Genomic DNA, 18,282 nt, shown 5'->3' with positions numbered 1-18,282 from the left:
CCTAAGAAAATTTTATAGCGGAAAATTATCCTGGTTTTTAGCCCTTTTTTTTTTTTTAATAAAGATGAAAATAATGGGTGCCCTTACCAAAATGAATTGTTTGCGGCAAACTTGCAGCAAACTTGCCGCAAATTTTCGGCAAACTGATTAGTTTACCAGAAAACTTTAGAACTTGTTTGCCGATCTTTGCCAGTAGTAGCGAACTTCTGGTAAACCTCTTATATTTTGCCAAAAGTTTACCAGACACCCAATTATGTTTGCAGCTTCTTCGACAGAAGTGGCAAACTTTTGGCAAACACCTAAAAATTTGCCAGAAGTTTATCACAAACATTTCTTCTTTTTTCTCTGTTTGTTTTACTTCGTGAGCTTGCCAAAGCTTTACCAGAAATAAGACTTATACAATTTCATATACACATTCAGCACAAATTTAAGACTGTCAATTATAATGAATTGCTTTTATAATTTGTGTATAGAGAAAAAATAAATCTAATTAATATTTTGGGATTTAAGTTTTATTCTAAGATAGTCTCGATAAAAATATTATTACAAAAATAAAATCAACTTTAATCGCATGATGCTTCATAATGAACCCCCCCCCCCCGACCCCACGTATTACGTGAACACCAACCTGTCTGTTCTTTTGTTATGCTATATTCTTTTTTCCTACGTTCAAATATCAGTCAACTTGGATTTGAGTATATAAACCGCTTGATGTTGAATCATGTAGATTGAAGAGTTTTCCGTAACGTTATGCTGTTCAGTGTTTGTTTCTACTTTTACTTTTGTTTCAATGTTAAGCTACGCGCGCGCTGATTGGTCGATCAATAGCTAGCCGCCAATTTTCACATTCGATGCTGCCATGTTGTCTGCCATCACCGAGATGGTAAAGTGAATGAAAATAAGGGAATAAGGCTGTGCACAAGGTAAAAGAAACATTGTCAATGGAGTGTTTACTTTTGGAAAATCCACGGCTAAACAGAGGACGAATATAAGTGAATGAATCGAGTCTCAACACCCATGGCCACTGCATGCACCATCTGCATGATCATGAGCACGTTTTTGAAAAAGTAAGTGAAGTAATGAAAACATATTCGTTGAATGGCAGTTTAAACAGTTATTGGAATTTAAAACGAAAGACTGTGATCTTTTATTATGAGTTTAACAGTATAAGGCCGTCCCTATGACAATGCGGGATGTCGAATCGAGCAAAACGCTCGTTATTGACATCGTTGTGATGCATGAACAAATGATTAAAATTTATTTAAACAACGCCAAATTTAGGAAATTATCATTACATAGTGTAAAAGTACATTTTATATGATTTACATTTTTATTACTTAAATAAAAGAATTCATGTTCTACTCGCATAGTCAGAGTTAGAGTAGGCCTAGTGCAAATTTGTAGCTTTATATAGATTTATAGATTGAGTAAGTATATGATAGGCTAACTTGTTTTAATCTGAAAACAATTGTGCTTATATGAAATCCATTTATCTTCCCAATAGGTGTCTGCCCTGGTGACTGGGTTACACAGACCTAAAGAAAACCATGCAAAAAAACAAAAAACCACTGATTTTATGATCAAATGATGCAACCAAAAAAGAGTGAAGACAGAATTTGTGTAAGACTTACCTAGAAAAGCATATAAACAACAGTGCTGAAGTCTGACCATTCCATTGTGGGCATTATTGTGATATTCGGCTATTTGTGTGATATTGTTTATGTGTGAAATTAAATCGGAGAGCACGTACAGGAGACCGTCATAAAAAAGACATCGAGAATGCCTTAAAGAATCCGTGATTAATTGTAACATGACCAGTGACTGTGCAGGGCTTAATTGTGAACTACCGGTAAAAGTATCGACCTAATTTCCGAAAAATATGGAATATGGTTTGAACTTCGCTCATTGTGAACTTTTGACAAGTCCATCTGTGCATGCATGTTGTGATCAAACTGCATTCAAGTTTATCGATCTGCAGCAACAAATCATCACCTATCGGTTGAGTACCATTTGTCAAATTTCAATATGGTTTGTTCATCAGTTTTGTGTTTATTTTTGAAATTTATAAAATGTGTAAAATTTTAAGTTAATTACTTGTGTCCTTTATCTCTAATTTTGCTGCAACTGTTTAAGTAAAACAACATCTTTGTAAATCACCAGTAGAAGTTATTTGTTAATTGATTGAAAAGCATAGTACATGTATTAGTAACTCATTATTAAATGATTATTAGTGTTTATTAATTGTTTTTCTTATGTTGTAATATCTTCAAGTTGCTATGTCTATCTGTAAGCTTGCGGCAAATTTGCCGCAAACAGTTTGCCGGAAGCTAATTTGCATACGAATTCTGAACTTGCTGCAAATTTGCCGCAAACAGTTTGCCAGAAGCTAATTTGCATACGAATTCTGAACTTGCCGCAACTTTGCCGCAAACAGTTTCCCAGAAGCTAATTTGCATACGAATTCTGAACTTGCCGCAACTTTGCAGCAAACAGTTTGCCAGAAGCTAATTTGCATACGAATTCTGAACTTGCCGCAAATTTGCTGCAACTGTTTGTCGCAAATTTGCGGCAACCTCTCTGCAAATTTGCGGCAACTGTTTGCCAGAGGCCTTATATTTTGGTAAGGGTGGGCCTTAGTAAAATAGAGTGATGTGCATGCAATACTGTAACATTGATTTTTATAGCTCTTTAACATGTCACGTGACAACATTTTTCATTCCAATTGAGCGCATTGAGGTACAATTTTCTTCTTCACATCTATAGGATTTTTTGTAATAAAATACAATAACTATTATATTTTTTAAAAAATACAATAACTAGTAAGTAGTTGAGGAAGAAAATGTACCTATATGCTCTCATCTATTTTGATCGCTGTATAAAGTGGGGGGGGGGGGGGGGGCAGAACGAATACATGTATATAGGGAATTGTTAGTTAACAGTGTACCCCTACCAAATGTTTAGTTTTTAGCTCACCGAGATGAAGTCAGGGGGAGCTTATGCTATACCCTCGGCGTCGGCGTCGGCGTCCGGACCTGGTTAAAGTTTTTGTTGCATGTCCTGTATCTAAGCTATAACTTGTTTTATCTTCACCAAACTTGCATGGATGATGCATCTGGACCTACTAATGGACTTGAAAGACTTGGATGCTGAATCTGAGTCCTAAATTTTAGATGCTGGAGGAGGTTAAGGTAGTTGGACCAGGTTAAAGTTTTTGTTGCAGGTGCCCTTTGATAGCAATATCTAAGTTACTGCAGGTCCGTACTTCACCAAACTTGCATTGATGGTGTGTCTTATGATACTGATGCACCAGGCAGGCTTGGATGCTGAATCTGAGCTATAGGTTACAGATGCTGGAGGAGGTTAAGGTTTTTTTAGAACTGGTTAAAGTTTTTGAAACAGGTGCCCTCTGATGATTATATCTTGGTTATTACTTGTCCTAACTACACCAGACTTCCATGGATGGTGCGTCTTATGATACTGATGCACCAGACAGGCTTGAATGCTGAATCTGAGCCATAGGTTTCGGATGCTGGAGGAGGTTAAGGTTTTTAGAACTGGTTAAAGTTTTTGAAACAGGTGCCCTCTGATGATTATATCTTGGTTATTACTTGTCCTAACTACACCAGACTTCCATGGATGGTGCGTCTTATGATACTGATGCACCTGACGGGCTTGAATGCTGAGTCTGAGCCATAGGTTTCAGATGCTGGATATGGTTAAGTTTTTTGGAACAGGTTACATGTTTAATAGATAATAGTACTATTTCAAACTTGCATAGTTGATTAAACTGTAATATGAATGAATCACAGAGGAAGCTTCAGATGCAGAGCTTGATCTCCATTATCAAGGATGCTAAAAAATATATCTTAGTTATTACAGGTTCTAACTTCACCAAACTTGAATGGATGGTGTGTCTTATGATACAGATGCACCTGACAGGCATGGATGTTGAATCTGAGCCATAGGTTGCGGATGCTGGAGCAGGTTAAGGTTTTAATTGCTAGTGCCCTCTGATGATGATATCTTAGTTATTACTGGTCTGAACTTCACCACACTTGCATGGAGATGCGTCTTACGTATACTGATGCACCTGACAGGCTTGAATGCTGAATCTGAGCCATAGGTTTCGGATGCTGGATGAGGTTTAGTTTTTTTGGAACAGGTCACTTGTTTTATAGATGATAGCTTGCATAGTTGATTTAACTATATTATAAATGAAACGCAGAGGTTGCTTCAGATGCAGAGCCTGATCTCCATTATCAAGGATGCTAAGGAAATCTCTTACCTCACTCAAACCTGCTCAATAGATAGACGTGTTTGTTGATAAATGATATAACATGATTCCTATGATATAGTATTGTATGGTATAAAACAATATTGTTTAATATGAAACAATATAATATCATATGTAATATTATAAAAAGTTATATAATACGAAATGATAATGTATCAATTTTTTTGATATTTTATGTTATGATATTGTAACATGATATCGTTATGTATAGTATTGTACATTATGATACAATATTGTTTAATATTATATTGTATTATTAATTTATTATTTTATCACATGATACTATTACATAAGATATTGCAAAATATAATATTGTATCCTATGATACAATATTGTATATTCTATAATATTGTATCATACAATATTGTATAATATGATATTAGTTTCTGTAATATAGAATTATATCACATGAAATTGTATAATATGATAATGTAATATTATATAATATCGTATCATACGATATTGTATAATATGATATTGGTTTATAATATGATATATTATCACATCACATGAAATGTATTGTATGATATTGTAAAATATATTATTGTATCATATGATACAATATGTGTAATATAATGTTGTATTATATATTTTACTTTATCACATAATATTGTATCATTTGATATGATACAATGTTGTATCAAATTATATTGTATCATATGATACAATATCATATTATGTTTCAAAAATGATACAGTATCATACAATATCATATTATATTATACAATATAATATCATATGTTTCAATGTTATGATGTATTATGTAATATGATATTGTAATATAATACTATATTGTTTTATATATTATGATATTGTATTATGTGATCAAATAAAATAACGTATAACACAATACAATGTCATATCATACGTTACGATATCATATCTCATCATTGTTTATTATGGTATTTTATTGTATTATATGATGTATGTTGTAAATATGATAGGATGCAATATTCAATTTTATATTATTGTATTGATTAACATATGAACATATGATTATCATACAATTTTTTAACAGTAATATGATAAAGGTGGTCTCATAAAGGTGAAGACTCATAAGGGTGATGTCTCATCTCGGTGAGCTTTGTAATCTGTGATTACCTATGTTTTATTTTGCGTAGGATTTTCTTATTCTGGGTTAAAAAATAGTATTCCATAAAGGTACAATGTCAAAGATTACGTGTATGCAAATATAAGTGTAATGTAGCACATGTTCTCCGCCGTGAGTGGGGACTGAACATTGCCGAGTTACAACACATTTAACTTTGATCCGAATGAATGTATGAAGTCTTCGTATTGAAAAGTTGTTGAAGAGTTTACTAATCTATTTACATATTACCTACGCACAAAGTCTACACATCACATAAGAAACAATCCACACAATTCACAGTACAAGAAATAATCCACATAAGAACATCATGTATGTCATGTATGTATAAATCCAATCCAAATATATTCGTTATCTACTGCTTCTCTTAATGCAGTGCTGCTCTACTACTTCTACTACACTGTCCATTGCTACTGCTACACTGCCCTGCTACTACATGTACTACACACTACACTGTTACTGGTACTTTCACCTTCTTATATAGTGAACAGTGCCTCCTCAGTGTGGGTGTGAAAAATCTACCTCCTCTGAGTGTGGGGAGGGAACACATAATATTAAATAATTATAACGGGTTCAGACAATTAACTAATTATCACTATAATTAAAAGGTAATCAAGGGTCTGGCATAAAGATACTAGTAGATATGGCTTACGGTAAATGAGAAATTGATAAGAGATATTTAACACTTTACAATCTGAATATTAATTAGTACTAAGAATAAATTTGCCACAGTAAATTTGAATACTTTACAATATTCATTTTTTGTTATTCTACCGAGGGGCCATATATGGCACAATATCTTTTGAATGCCCATTGTTGCTCAGGTGAGCGATGTTCTTTGGTCTGACAAAGATGTTTGAAATAAATTTGTTTTTGTTATGATCTGAAACTTCTTCAATAATTTTCTTTCATTAAATTATGTGTTTTGATTTCAGTATCAATGATTTCTAAATCAGTTTCGTTGAAATTAATTAGTTTGGGATTCCTGCATTGAAAAGCTGTGTTTTAAAATTCATTTGTCAATGAGTAACCTTCAAAAAAATTTGAATCACTTAAAATCATTTTCCAATTTTCATAATGACATTCAATTTTCCCTACAGTAAAATTTTCTGAGATATTAGAAACTCGCTCATGTTTTCTGAAGTTGACACTGCCTGATTTACTTCTTTGTCAGCTTGTTGTTTGTTTGCATTTTCTGTTTGTACCCTTGGAAAGTGCGCTAGCTGGCCTAAAAAAGGTTGAGGCCTGTTGGTCTGGTTTTAGGATCTTTGACCCTGGTTTTCTGACTTGGGAAGCCCCACTTCTCGGGTCTGTTGCTTCTACCCAAGATCTTTGACCCAATGTTATTATGCCCCCCTTTTTGAAGAAGAGAGGGCATATTGCTATGCTGCTGTCCGTCTGTCTGTCGGTCGTTCCACCAAAAGTTTCCATTCATTTCCTTTGCAGAGGTTGCATGTATTAAAATGAAATTTGGTATACAGATTTATTATCATAATATCTAGGTCAAGTTTGATTTTTGTTACAATTGAGCAATTTTCATCAGAGTTATGCCCCTTTGACTTAGAAAAATTCCAATTATTTGCAGTTTCCGTTAATTTTTTTCATGGATGCTTCCAAGGGAGGGGGACATAAGTGTTTACAAACATCTCGTTTGCTTCAGTGATAGCTTCAACATTTTCCCCCAGATCATCCCCAAACAGTTGGTCAGTGATGGGTTAAACGGTATAACAGAGCACCCAGAATTACTCGTTACTCTTGGGTTGGCTAATGAACTCATGTCTTCTTTGATTAGATCACAATAGACTTAAATTATGTCATTTTTGACATTCTGAGATCATCCATTGCCAGGGTTGTTCTTTAAGTTCACAGATTAACATCAATTTTGGTCTTTTAACAGTGATGTAGGCTGGCTTCTGAGTTAATTCCAACTGATTCAGCAAGGTGAGATGCTGGAAACATGGATATTACAAATTAATTACTACTCGAAAATATGGAAAGAGTCTGTGGAGAATGTACTAACTAGTTATAATTGAACTATATATAATTGTAAATATAATCTAAGGTGACCTATAGGACGTCCAATGTGCCAGGTGCCTAATATTAATGTACAACTGGTTGGTTAATTGGATTTGTATTGTAATATGGCACAACTGTACATAATATGCACATGTCACTCATTCACTTACACAAATGCACATTGCTTCAATACTCACACATCTAATGTTATAAGTAATTTTATTTATTATACTTTCATGTTAAATACTGAAATCTGATTGGTTTATATAGACACAGTTGATAATCCATTTTGTTATACTTTCATGTTAAATACTGAAATCTGATTGGTTAAGACGCAGTTCATAATCCGTTCTATTACCCTCAGCGTTAGCAACGCACTTAGCAACGGGTAACATTACAAATTGTTACACGCACGAAAATTATGCGCGTACAGTTCGCTGTAGAATTCACGTTATTCCTATATAAAAGCAGTAAAATTTTCTTTAAAATTAAGACATTCAGTATAACAAAATAAATTATAGTGCCTCTTTGGAAGGATAACAGTTCAACTGTTACCCTCCATAGGGTAAGTGTTTTATATGTTCAAAACAATTTAGCAGATAGAGAAATAGATCAGCTTAAAGCAGACTTTTTACTAGTATGATTTCCAATGTAAACAAAAAAATGGCATGAGCCATGTTTACATAGCAAAGAATTGTGAGCTCTGAATCTTGCTTATATATAACTCTTCAACTGACACTCAAATTTTAGTTGGTGAACAATCAAAATTGGAAAAAAAAATTTGACCAAAATCGTGACCATGCTCCTTTAAAGCAGTAAAACTTTCTCTAAAATTAAGACATTCAGTACTATAAAATAAATATAGTGCCTGTTTGGGAGGGTAAAAGTTGAAATTGACACGCCGAGAAAACCAATGTCAACCTCTGCTTCGCGTCGGCTGACAATGGTTTTCTCGGGGTGTCAATTTCAACTGTTACCCTCCCAAACAGGTACTGTTAATATAATAGCACACTTATATGATAGCCATTATTGTCAACAAAATTATACATAGAGAACTATTTTGAAATTTTTCTTTTTCAGATTTTATGGGAAGCCAAGAGGGAGCATTTGACACTAGATTACATGAAGCTGTTCGGTATGGTGACATAGTGGAGGTCAAGGTCGCACTTCAGCAGAGTTATGACCCCAATCTTATAGGGTTGTACCAATGGAGTGCACTTCATGAAGCATCTAGTAATGGAGAAAGTGAAATTGTAAAATTACTGTTATCAAAGAAAGGTATAGAGACTAGATGCATTTTTTATTCAGATTCTTAATCCAATATAAGATTGAAGTATTTTTAGCTCTCCGAGACAAACCATGGGGGGGGGGGGGGGGGGGTGTGATGCATCTGGACCTACTTATGGACTTAAAAGACTTGGATGCTGAATCTTGGCCATGAATTTTAGATGCTGGAGTAGGTTAAGATGTAATGTCTCTCTGCTATTAATTTTACCATAATTATATTTTCTGAAATTCTTGATATTGATTTTCATCAAAGTCATTATCAATAGATTCAAATGAAACATAGTTGAAGTGATGAAGCTCTGCTCGATTTTTAAAAATTTTGTAACATGTCTAATCATGATATGAAGAAAATTAGACATTGTGAAAAGAAAAAACAAAATTTTACCATTGTAACAAAAACTACTTCAATCAGCAAAAGTTATCATTCTTTATCATAAGATATTGAAGGTTTTACAAATACAGTACATGTATATGAAAATTGCTATAGTGTTCTGATTTTTCCTTTTTATGCCCCTCTTCGAAGAAGGGAGGGCATATTGCTTTGCTGGTGTCGGTCGGTCGGTGACTGTCGGTCGGTCGGTTGTTCCACCAACAGTTTCCGTTCATTTTGAAATGAAATTTGGTATACAGGTTTATCATGATAATATCTAGGCCAAGTTCAAAATTGGGTACGATTCAGCAATTTTCGACAGAGTTATGCCCCTTGGACATAGAAAAATTGCAGTTATTTGCAGTTTCCGCTCATTTTCTTAGCAGAGAATGAACATATTGAAATGAAATTTGGTGTACAGGTTTATCTAAATAATATCTAGGTCAAGTTCGATATTGGTTACGATCGAGCAATTTTCGACAGAGTAATGGCCCTTGCCATTCGTAAAAAAATAAGAAAAATGTCAATTTCTGACTGATTTTGATTGAATTATGAAAATATCGACACTTCTGACGTCATATACTGCCAGTAAGTGCAAATACATCTAATGAATAGGTGAAAATATATATTTTATAACAACTCTTCTAAATAAAATATCACAATAATTTATTGTACCAGAAACAATTGAAAAATAGCGAATTCATGGGCCAAATTCGAATCATACCATATATAGTTCTTAATTAATCCGTATGTTTTAGAAATGCTAAAAATGTAAACAGAGCATTTTGTTAAAACACAAAAAGTGGATCAAATGAATGATTTCCAAGTAATTGGTATGATCTATATATATATATATATATATATATATATATATATATATATATATATATATATATATATATATATTAATCTAGACTTTAAAAACATGTGATAGTTTTTTTTACCCATATCTGCTTTCTCAGAAATTAGAAAAGTTTTAACCCTTATTCAATTTTAGACAGTTGAAATGTTATTACAGAGGGTTCTGCATAATCTGATGTTTTATTTTTTCAATATAATACATTGACATCTGTGAACCAGCTATAAAGAGAGAAATGAAAATTTTCCATCTAATTTAGATTCTCTGGCCTAAAACATCAAACATGTACTGTTCATGTACTGTACTAGTACACACAATTTAGTTACCGGTACATTCAAGAACAAAATATAAATATTTTATGTGGGGAGGGGTATAGATATTACCTCATAAAAATTGGATCAAAATGATAAGTTTCTTGTTATTGTTTGTAATTAAGTTTTCTATACTTTTTTGTCCCCTTCTAAAAGTTAAGGTGCAGTTCTCTCCATTCAAATTTCATTTTTCTATATTATATGTGAATTTAAATAAGTGTCGCCTTCCAAAACATAAATGTGGGCCCAGCACCCCTCCTTGTAGCTACATGTTAAAAATTGTGAGTTAACAGAAACAAAGTGAGATAAGAGAGTTATCTCTCTCATCAGAGGAGTATTCTACCTTAAGGTTTTTTTAAGCAGGTTAATTTTTTTGGAGCAGGTGCCCTTCATCAGCCAAATCTAAGTTACTACTGCTTCTAACTTCACCAAACTTGCATGGATGGTGTGTCTTATGATACTTATGCACTTGACAGGCTTAAATGCTGAATCTAAGCCATAGGTTTCAGATGCTGGAGGAGGTTAAGGTTTTTGGAGCAGGTTGAAAGTTTTGAAAGGTGCCTTTTGATGACTCTATCCAAGTAACTACTGGTCCTAACTTCACCAAACTTGCATGGATGGTCCTTCTTGTAATATTTTTGCACTTGACAGGCTTTAATGCTGAATCTGAGCCATTACTAAGGTTTTGGATGCTGGATATTGGATAAGTTAAAGGATTTGGAGCTGTTTAAAGTTTTTCGAGCAGGTGCCCTTAGTTGTTATTGATTCAATCTTTACCAAATTTGGATAGATGATGATCTTGTGATATTGATGCACTCCACAGGCTTTGATGCTGAAGTTTCGGATGCTGAATGAGGTTAAGGTTTTTGGAGCAGGTCACATGTATATGTAAATTATAGTTCATGTACTTACTTAGGGATTTAACTATATGAATGAATCATGGAGGTAGGCAGATATGGAGTGATCTTGAATATCTAGATGCTTAGGCAGGTTCAAGATTTTAGAACAACTCAAATTTTGGTAGGGTCTTGGAGCTGGCAATCTAATCAAAATTAGAACTTCCATCCGCTCCTCGATTTTTGAAATGTCATGACATATCAAACACCAAGGAGCAGATGGAACTTCTAATTTTAATTAGATTGTGGAGCTGGTTGCAAAAAGAAGTAAATTCTGATCAAACTAGGGATGGCAATCAATTGCAGAATCACTAAACGGTTAATCACAAATTGTTCCAACTGGTTACTCATATCCAAATACACAAATTTGTGTATATTGTTATTTTTTCTTATTTATCTGTAATTAATGCCACAAGAGGCACAATAGGAATATTCTGTAGATATTTAAGTTATAATTTCCCTTTCCAATCTCAGCTCCAGGGCCTTAAAAGTGTCTCCATATATAAATTAACATGTAACTTCAGATGTCAATGTTTGAAAGATATAAAATGAAATTTTCAATGAAATTGCATTAAAATATACAACTTTATAGCTCACCGAGATGAAGTCTTGGGGATGGCCTCAGCTTCTTGTCCTGGTTAAAGTTTTTGTTGCAGGTCAGTGTATCTAAGTTATTACTTGTCCTATCTTCACCAAACTTGCATGGATCATGCATCTGGACCTACTTATGGACTTGAAAGACTTGGATGCTGAATCTGGGCCATGAATTTCAAATATTAGAGGTTAAGGTTTTTAGAGCTGGTTAAAGTATTTGGAGCAGGTGCCAGCTGATGATTATATCTTAGTTATTACTGGTCCTAACTTCACCATACTTGCTTATGATACTGATGCATCTGACAGGCATGAATGCTGAATCTGAGCCATAGGTTTCGGCTGCTGGAAGAGGTTAAGGTTTCTAGAGCTGGTTAAAGTTTTTGGAGCAGGTGCCCTCTGATGATTATACAGTAAAACTTGTTAATCTGGATGTAGGGCATTTAAGCATGTTATCCAATTCGGCAAAATTATTTAGTCCCTTGACATAATTTCTATCATTTTATGTTTTAAAAATGTTGTGCAATCCGGATCTTGTCTATTCTGTTAACTTGCCAAGATGAAAAGAATCGACTGCATATAATTAGTGAGAGTTATCTCCCAATATCCGACCACTTATAGATCGGCCTTATGCGGCATAATTACTTCTCAATTATTGATAAATTTTCTGTCGTTGCTATTGATTAATAACAACTGTGAATATAAATCCAAACTAACAACTCATTTCAGTTTATACCATTAAGTCTTGTTTTAAATAAATAGGCATTTTTTCAGCCAAAATTAGATCAAAAGTGGGGGTGGCGTATTATACTTCACCCCAATTTTTTCTAGCCATGATTCTGGCTACCACGGGAGTAAGATTGCTGATGTCGTTTGAAATGAGCATTGTATGGTTACACTTACAAGTCACATTTTATTCTCTCAAAATGAGCCATTCTTTATTAAAGTCCTGTGTATTTGAATATTTATCCATTATGCATTAAAACAGTTCTCGCCATTACTTAATCAGCCACCTGTTGACTTTTCGCGTGGTCAATGATTGTTTAGCAATTTCCGGTGAATCATGCACTTGTCTCATGTTGAACTTAATAGGTTATTCGGGTGTTGGAAAATTTATCAATCACGATGATTTGATTGAAAAAGTGTTTCCATTGTACTTATTCCGTTATGCAATTATTATTTTCCACATAAAAAATGAAAATGAAAATCAGCACCAGAGGTCTATACTTCAGAAAAATTGAAATTATTGTACGAATAGATGATCAAGATCTACTGCATTAAATGCTAAAACAATTTTCTTTAAACCAGATGTTGCTTAATCCGGCCAAATTTTTTAGAACCATCCTCAGACGGATTAGACAAGTTTTACTGTATCTTAGTTATTACTGGTGTTAACATTACCAAACTTGCATGGGTGGTGCGTCTTATAATACTGATGCATCTGACAAGGCTTGAAAGCTGAATATGAGTCATAGGTTTTGGATGCTGGAGAAGGTTAAGATTTATGGAGCTGATTAAAGTTATTAGAGCAGGTGCCCTCTGATGATATATCTTAGTTATTACTTGTCCTAACTTCACCAAACTTGCATGGATGGTGCGTCTTATGATACCGATGCACCTGACAGGCATGTATGCTGAACTTGAGCCATAGGTTTTGGATGCTGGAGGAGGTTAAAGTTTTAAGAGCTGGTTAAAGTTATATGTATCTATTGATACTGATGCACTTGGTACCAAAATGTTTAACGTAAAGTTTAGCGGGGAAGTTAACAGACCCGCTATTTTATGTATGCTTTGTGAATAAGGTCCTTGATCTCCATTATCAAGGATGCTAAAAAATATATCTTATTTATTACTAGTCCTAACTTCACAAAACTTGGATGGATGGTGCATCATATGATACTGATGCACCTGAAAGGCATGAATGCTGAATCTGGGCCATAGGTTTTGGATGCTGGATGACGTTTAGTTTTTTGGAACAGGTCACATGTTTTTTAGAGATTAATAATATGACATGATTCCTATGATATAGTATTGTATGATATGATACACTATTGTTTTATATGATACAATATTATATCATATATTGTAAAAAGTTATTTGAAACAATATGATATTCTATTTTTTGTTCATTTATATGATATTGTATCATGATGTTCATATGCATAGTACATGTATTGTATATTATGATACAATATTGTATAGTATGATATTGTATTATATATTATTTTATCATTGATATTATTACTTATTAGGTCTGTTAAGGACTGACTACAGAAATGTATTAGGTTGATCAATCTCATAGATGGTGAGGCCAAGGCGACCAAGTACATGTAGCTGGTTAACCATGCAGTTAGAGATTGCCATCCCTAGTTCATACCTAGTCAAACAGTTAATATAACTATGGATGCGTAAATAGAGGTAGCTTCAGATACAGTCCCTGATCTGGATTATTTTGATGCTGGAGCAGGTGTAATTTTTATGAGTAGTTAAATGCAGGTTTGAATGTTGAAAAAAAGGTGTCCTGTCAAACATGGTTCTGGTAACTTTGGATTTGAAACATAAGGCTAGCTTCAGATAGAGAGCCTGATCTCCTTATTCAAGGGTGCTATGAAAACATTGTTCTAGCTCATTCAAACTTGCTTGATAGAAATGATTGTTGATACATGATATATTGTGATCCTTACTCCTATGATATTAAATCATTTGTTATGATATTGTACAGTATGATGTGATACACTATTGTATTATATATTTTATGATATTTTATGATATGATGCAGTATTCTATTAAATAATGTGATATTGTGTCATCTGATGTAATATTAATATTATATCATAATGCAATATTGTATCATATGATACAATCTTATATCATACACTTCATTATAATCATCAAATGATACAATATTATATGAATTATATGATTTGACATTATGTGATATAATACAATATAGTATCACACTACATGATACAATATTGTATCATATGATACAATATCATGATGTCATAATATCATATTTAGATACAATGTCATATCAAATGATTTGATACCATATTGTCAATATTATATTTTATCATATGATGCAAAATTGTATTGTACAGTTGTGTATTGATAAATATTGTATTATACATTACAGTGTGAAATTTACATATGATATTATTTGTTGTTTTCCCTTGGACTGAAATGTCACTCTTTCATTGGTTTAAACATAGCACGTGATTGCCTCATATATCTCTATATTTGTTCGTTGAGAAATAATATTAGGCAATATGGCCGTCATTGGCCGACGCTTTGCTTACTCATTTCGACATTTCATAGTATTTAATCCATAAACCGCATGCCGTAAGTTCTAAAAGTATTTGGAGTAGTTGCCCTTTGACATTCTTTAAAATTAGAGTAGTTGCCCTTAGAATATTGACGTCACATTGTTTTGTCTGGAGCAAAACAAAATGGCAGCGTCGAAATTTGCTAAACTCGCTGCTGAGTAAAGGGAGAAAACATTTAAAATTGAATAGCAACAAAACATATTGTAAGTAAACATGGGGGAAGCAAAGATTTTTAAAGAGCATTTGAAAGGTGAGATTGAAAATTTCAAGGAGTTTAAATGAGTTAAATTGGACGAAATGTTATGCATTGTGTACATGGCTTTGCGTAGATCATAGTTATTTTTGAATAATTATGTCGCTTGATAGTCCTCGGGAAAACAAAACACTTATTAGGTTAGTTACTGACTCACTACGGAAATATATTGGGTTGATCAATCTCATAGACGGCTCGGCTTCGCCTCGCCATCTATGAAATTGATCAACCCAATATATTTCCGTAGTGAGTCAGTAACTAACCTAATAAGTAATAATATTGTGTCAAACCACAATAAACTATAGTTATTACAATATTTTAATAAAGATCACTCTAATAATGATTTTCATTTAATATGAGAAAGGTGGTCTCATAAAGGTGATGCCTGTCACGATGAGCTCTGTAATCTTTGATTACCTATGTTTATTTTTTAGTTATTGTTATAAATTTTAAATTGGGTTTATATCTGTAGAAATAACTATAATCATATTAAAAATTTTGTTCATGTAATGCTAGCCATAAGCCATTGGCAAATACAAATACAGTTATCTTGGATATTTTGATTAGCATGGACATGTTGAATTGATTGATTCCAGCCACTCTTTCTTTATTTTCTCAAACCTCCATATCTGGAATCCTTTTGTATTTCTTTTTTTTTTAAGCCTAATTTGTCATATTCGTGATCTTTTTGAGATATTAAAGATCAGCTGTAGTTCAAGTACTGGCTATAGGCGGTGCATCTCTCTATGCCTCAGTTTGGCCATTTTTATTCAGGAGATCCAAACAAGAAAGACTTGTTGGCAGGAAACACTTCAGTTCATTATGCAGCTCAGGAAAACCATATAGACTGCCTGCAATTACTAATTGATGCTGGGGGTCACTATGACATCAAGAACAACGATGGAAAATCCTGCCTCGATTTGGCCACTGGCGAATGCTTTCGTGTTCTGGAATCACTCAGTAAGGTTTTGACAAAATAGTTCTTTATGATGCAAACTCTTATATACAGACCCTGAAACGTGCTACTACACCTCTAAAACGAACCGTTCCTTGCAAGAAACGAACCATAACGATCACAAAACGAACCGTACCATTCACAAAGCGAACTGTACCGTTCACAAAATGAACCGTATTGTGAAAAATGCATGCAAGATGATTTATGCAAGACCCGCCCCAAAGCGTCCAAAAAGTGTACCGTACCGTGCGATAAGCGTGCAACTTCCATATACGGCTTATTAACTTATTATCTTTTGATGAATACGGACGGAGATTATCGCTGACCAGATAAGTTCAATATTTTACCAGATTTTTTTAATACGGTATTATATAACACATACATGTACTAAATTTTACGCTGTTATTTTGATTAAAACTGTTACAAAAATGTTTAAATTAAATTTCCTTTCTTAACTTTACCTTAGTCATGTCTTTGGTTTTCGAAAAAACTTGCATCGCCGATTTCTTAAACATCGTAAAATAATAATGTTCACACAATTCGTGGTAATACTATTTTGATCCATTTTTATACCCCCGCTCCGAAGGAGAGGGGGTATACTGTTTTACCCTTGTGTGTCTGTCTGTCTGTCCGTCCGTCTGTCCGTCCGTCCGTCTGTCTGTCTGTCCGTCCGTAACAAAAATTTCTGTCGCATTTATCTCAGCAACTATTTATCGCAGATGCTTGAAATTTTAACACAGTGTTTGTTAAGGCATGCCATATCGTGGGATATATTTTTGTACCAATCGGACGTCAACTTCCTGTTAAATGACGACTTTGCTTATTTTTTAACCAAAATTTTCAAACAAATTTTCGTCAAAGATTTCTCAGCAACTGTTTATCGCAGATGCTTGAAATTTTTACACAGTATTTGTATAGGCATGCCATATCGTGGGATATATTTTTGTACCAATCAGACGTCAACTTTTTGTTAAATGACGACTTTGTTTATTTTTAACAAAAATTTTCAAACAAATTTCCGTCAAAGAATTCTCAGCAACTGTTTATCGCAGATGCTTGAAATTTTTACACAGTATTTGTATAGGCATGCCATATCGTGGGATGTATTTTTGTATCAATCGGACGTCAACTTCCTGTTAAATGACGACTTTGTTTATTTTTTGCCAAAATTTTCAAACAAATTTCCGTCAAAGAATTCTCAGCAACTATTTATCGCAGATGCTTGAAATTTTAACACACTATTTGTTTAGGCATGCCATATTGTGGGATATATTTTTGTATCAATCGGACGTTAACTTCCTGTTAAATGAAGACTTTGCTTATTTTTTAACCAAATTTTCAAACAAATTTTCCTCAAAGATTTCTCAGCAACTATTTATCGCAGATGCTTGAAATTTTTACACAATATTTGTATAGGCATGCCATACCGTGGGATATATTTTTGTACCAATCGGGTGTCAACTTCCTGTTAAATGACGACTTTGTTTATTTTTAGCCAACATTTTCAAACAAATTTTTGTCAAAGATTTCTCAGCAGCTATTTATCACAGATGCTTGAAATTTTAACACACTATTTGTTTTGGCATGCCATATTGTGGGATATATTTTTGTATCAATCGGACGTCAACTTCCTGTTAAATAATGACTTTGCTTATTTTTTGTCAAAATTTTCAAACAAATTTTCGTCAAAGATTTCTCATCAGCTATTTATCAGAGATGCTTGAAATTTTACACAGTGTTTTTTAAGGCATGCCATACCGTGGGATATATTTTTGTACCAATCGGACGTCATCTTCCTGTTAAATGAGTACTTTGTTTATTTTAGCCAAAATTTTCAAACAAATTTTCCTCAAAGATTACTCAGCAGCTATTTATTGCAGATGCTTGAAATTTTAACACACTATTTGTTTAGGCATGCCATATTGTGGGATATATTTCTGTACCAATCGGATGCCAGCTTTCTGTTAAATGTCGACTTTGCTTATTTTGCATATTCACATCAGAGCGGGGGTATCA

General features: G+C 33.5%; 1 protein-coding gene across 3 annotated transcripts in view; it reads left to right on the top strand.

Annotated features, from left to right (window-relative positions):
* LOC105340347 (uncharacterized) overlaps positions 1–18,282 on the top strand; it is a 39,958-nt gene that overhangs the window by 4,503 nt on the left and 17,173 nt on the right. For 2 of the 3 annotated variants that reach the window (XM_011446365.4, XM_034482444.2), the window contains exons 2-3: positions 8,499–8,696; positions 16,086–16,271. In XM_011446365.4, the coding sequence (XP_011444667.3) occupies positions 8,504–8,696; positions 16,086–16,271 (379 nt within the window). In that variant the 5' untranslated portion in view covers positions 8,499–8,503. Of the gene's footprint in view, positions 1–7,235; positions 7,344–8,498; positions 8,697–16,085; positions 16,272–18,282 lie in introns of all 3 variants that reach the window. The other variant, XM_034482445.2, reaches the window with a different exon arrangement.

The sequence above is a fragment of the Magallana gigas genome, chromosome 3 (assembly GCF_963853765.1).
Source record: "Magallana gigas chromosome 3, xbMagGiga1.1, whole genome shotgun sequence".
NCBI classification, from domain to species: Eukaryota; Metazoa; Mollusca; class Bivalvia; order Ostreida; family Ostreidae; genus Magallana; species Magallana gigas.
Note: the sequence above shows the minus strand (reverse complement) of the source record. Positions and strands in the feature narration are given on the sequence as shown.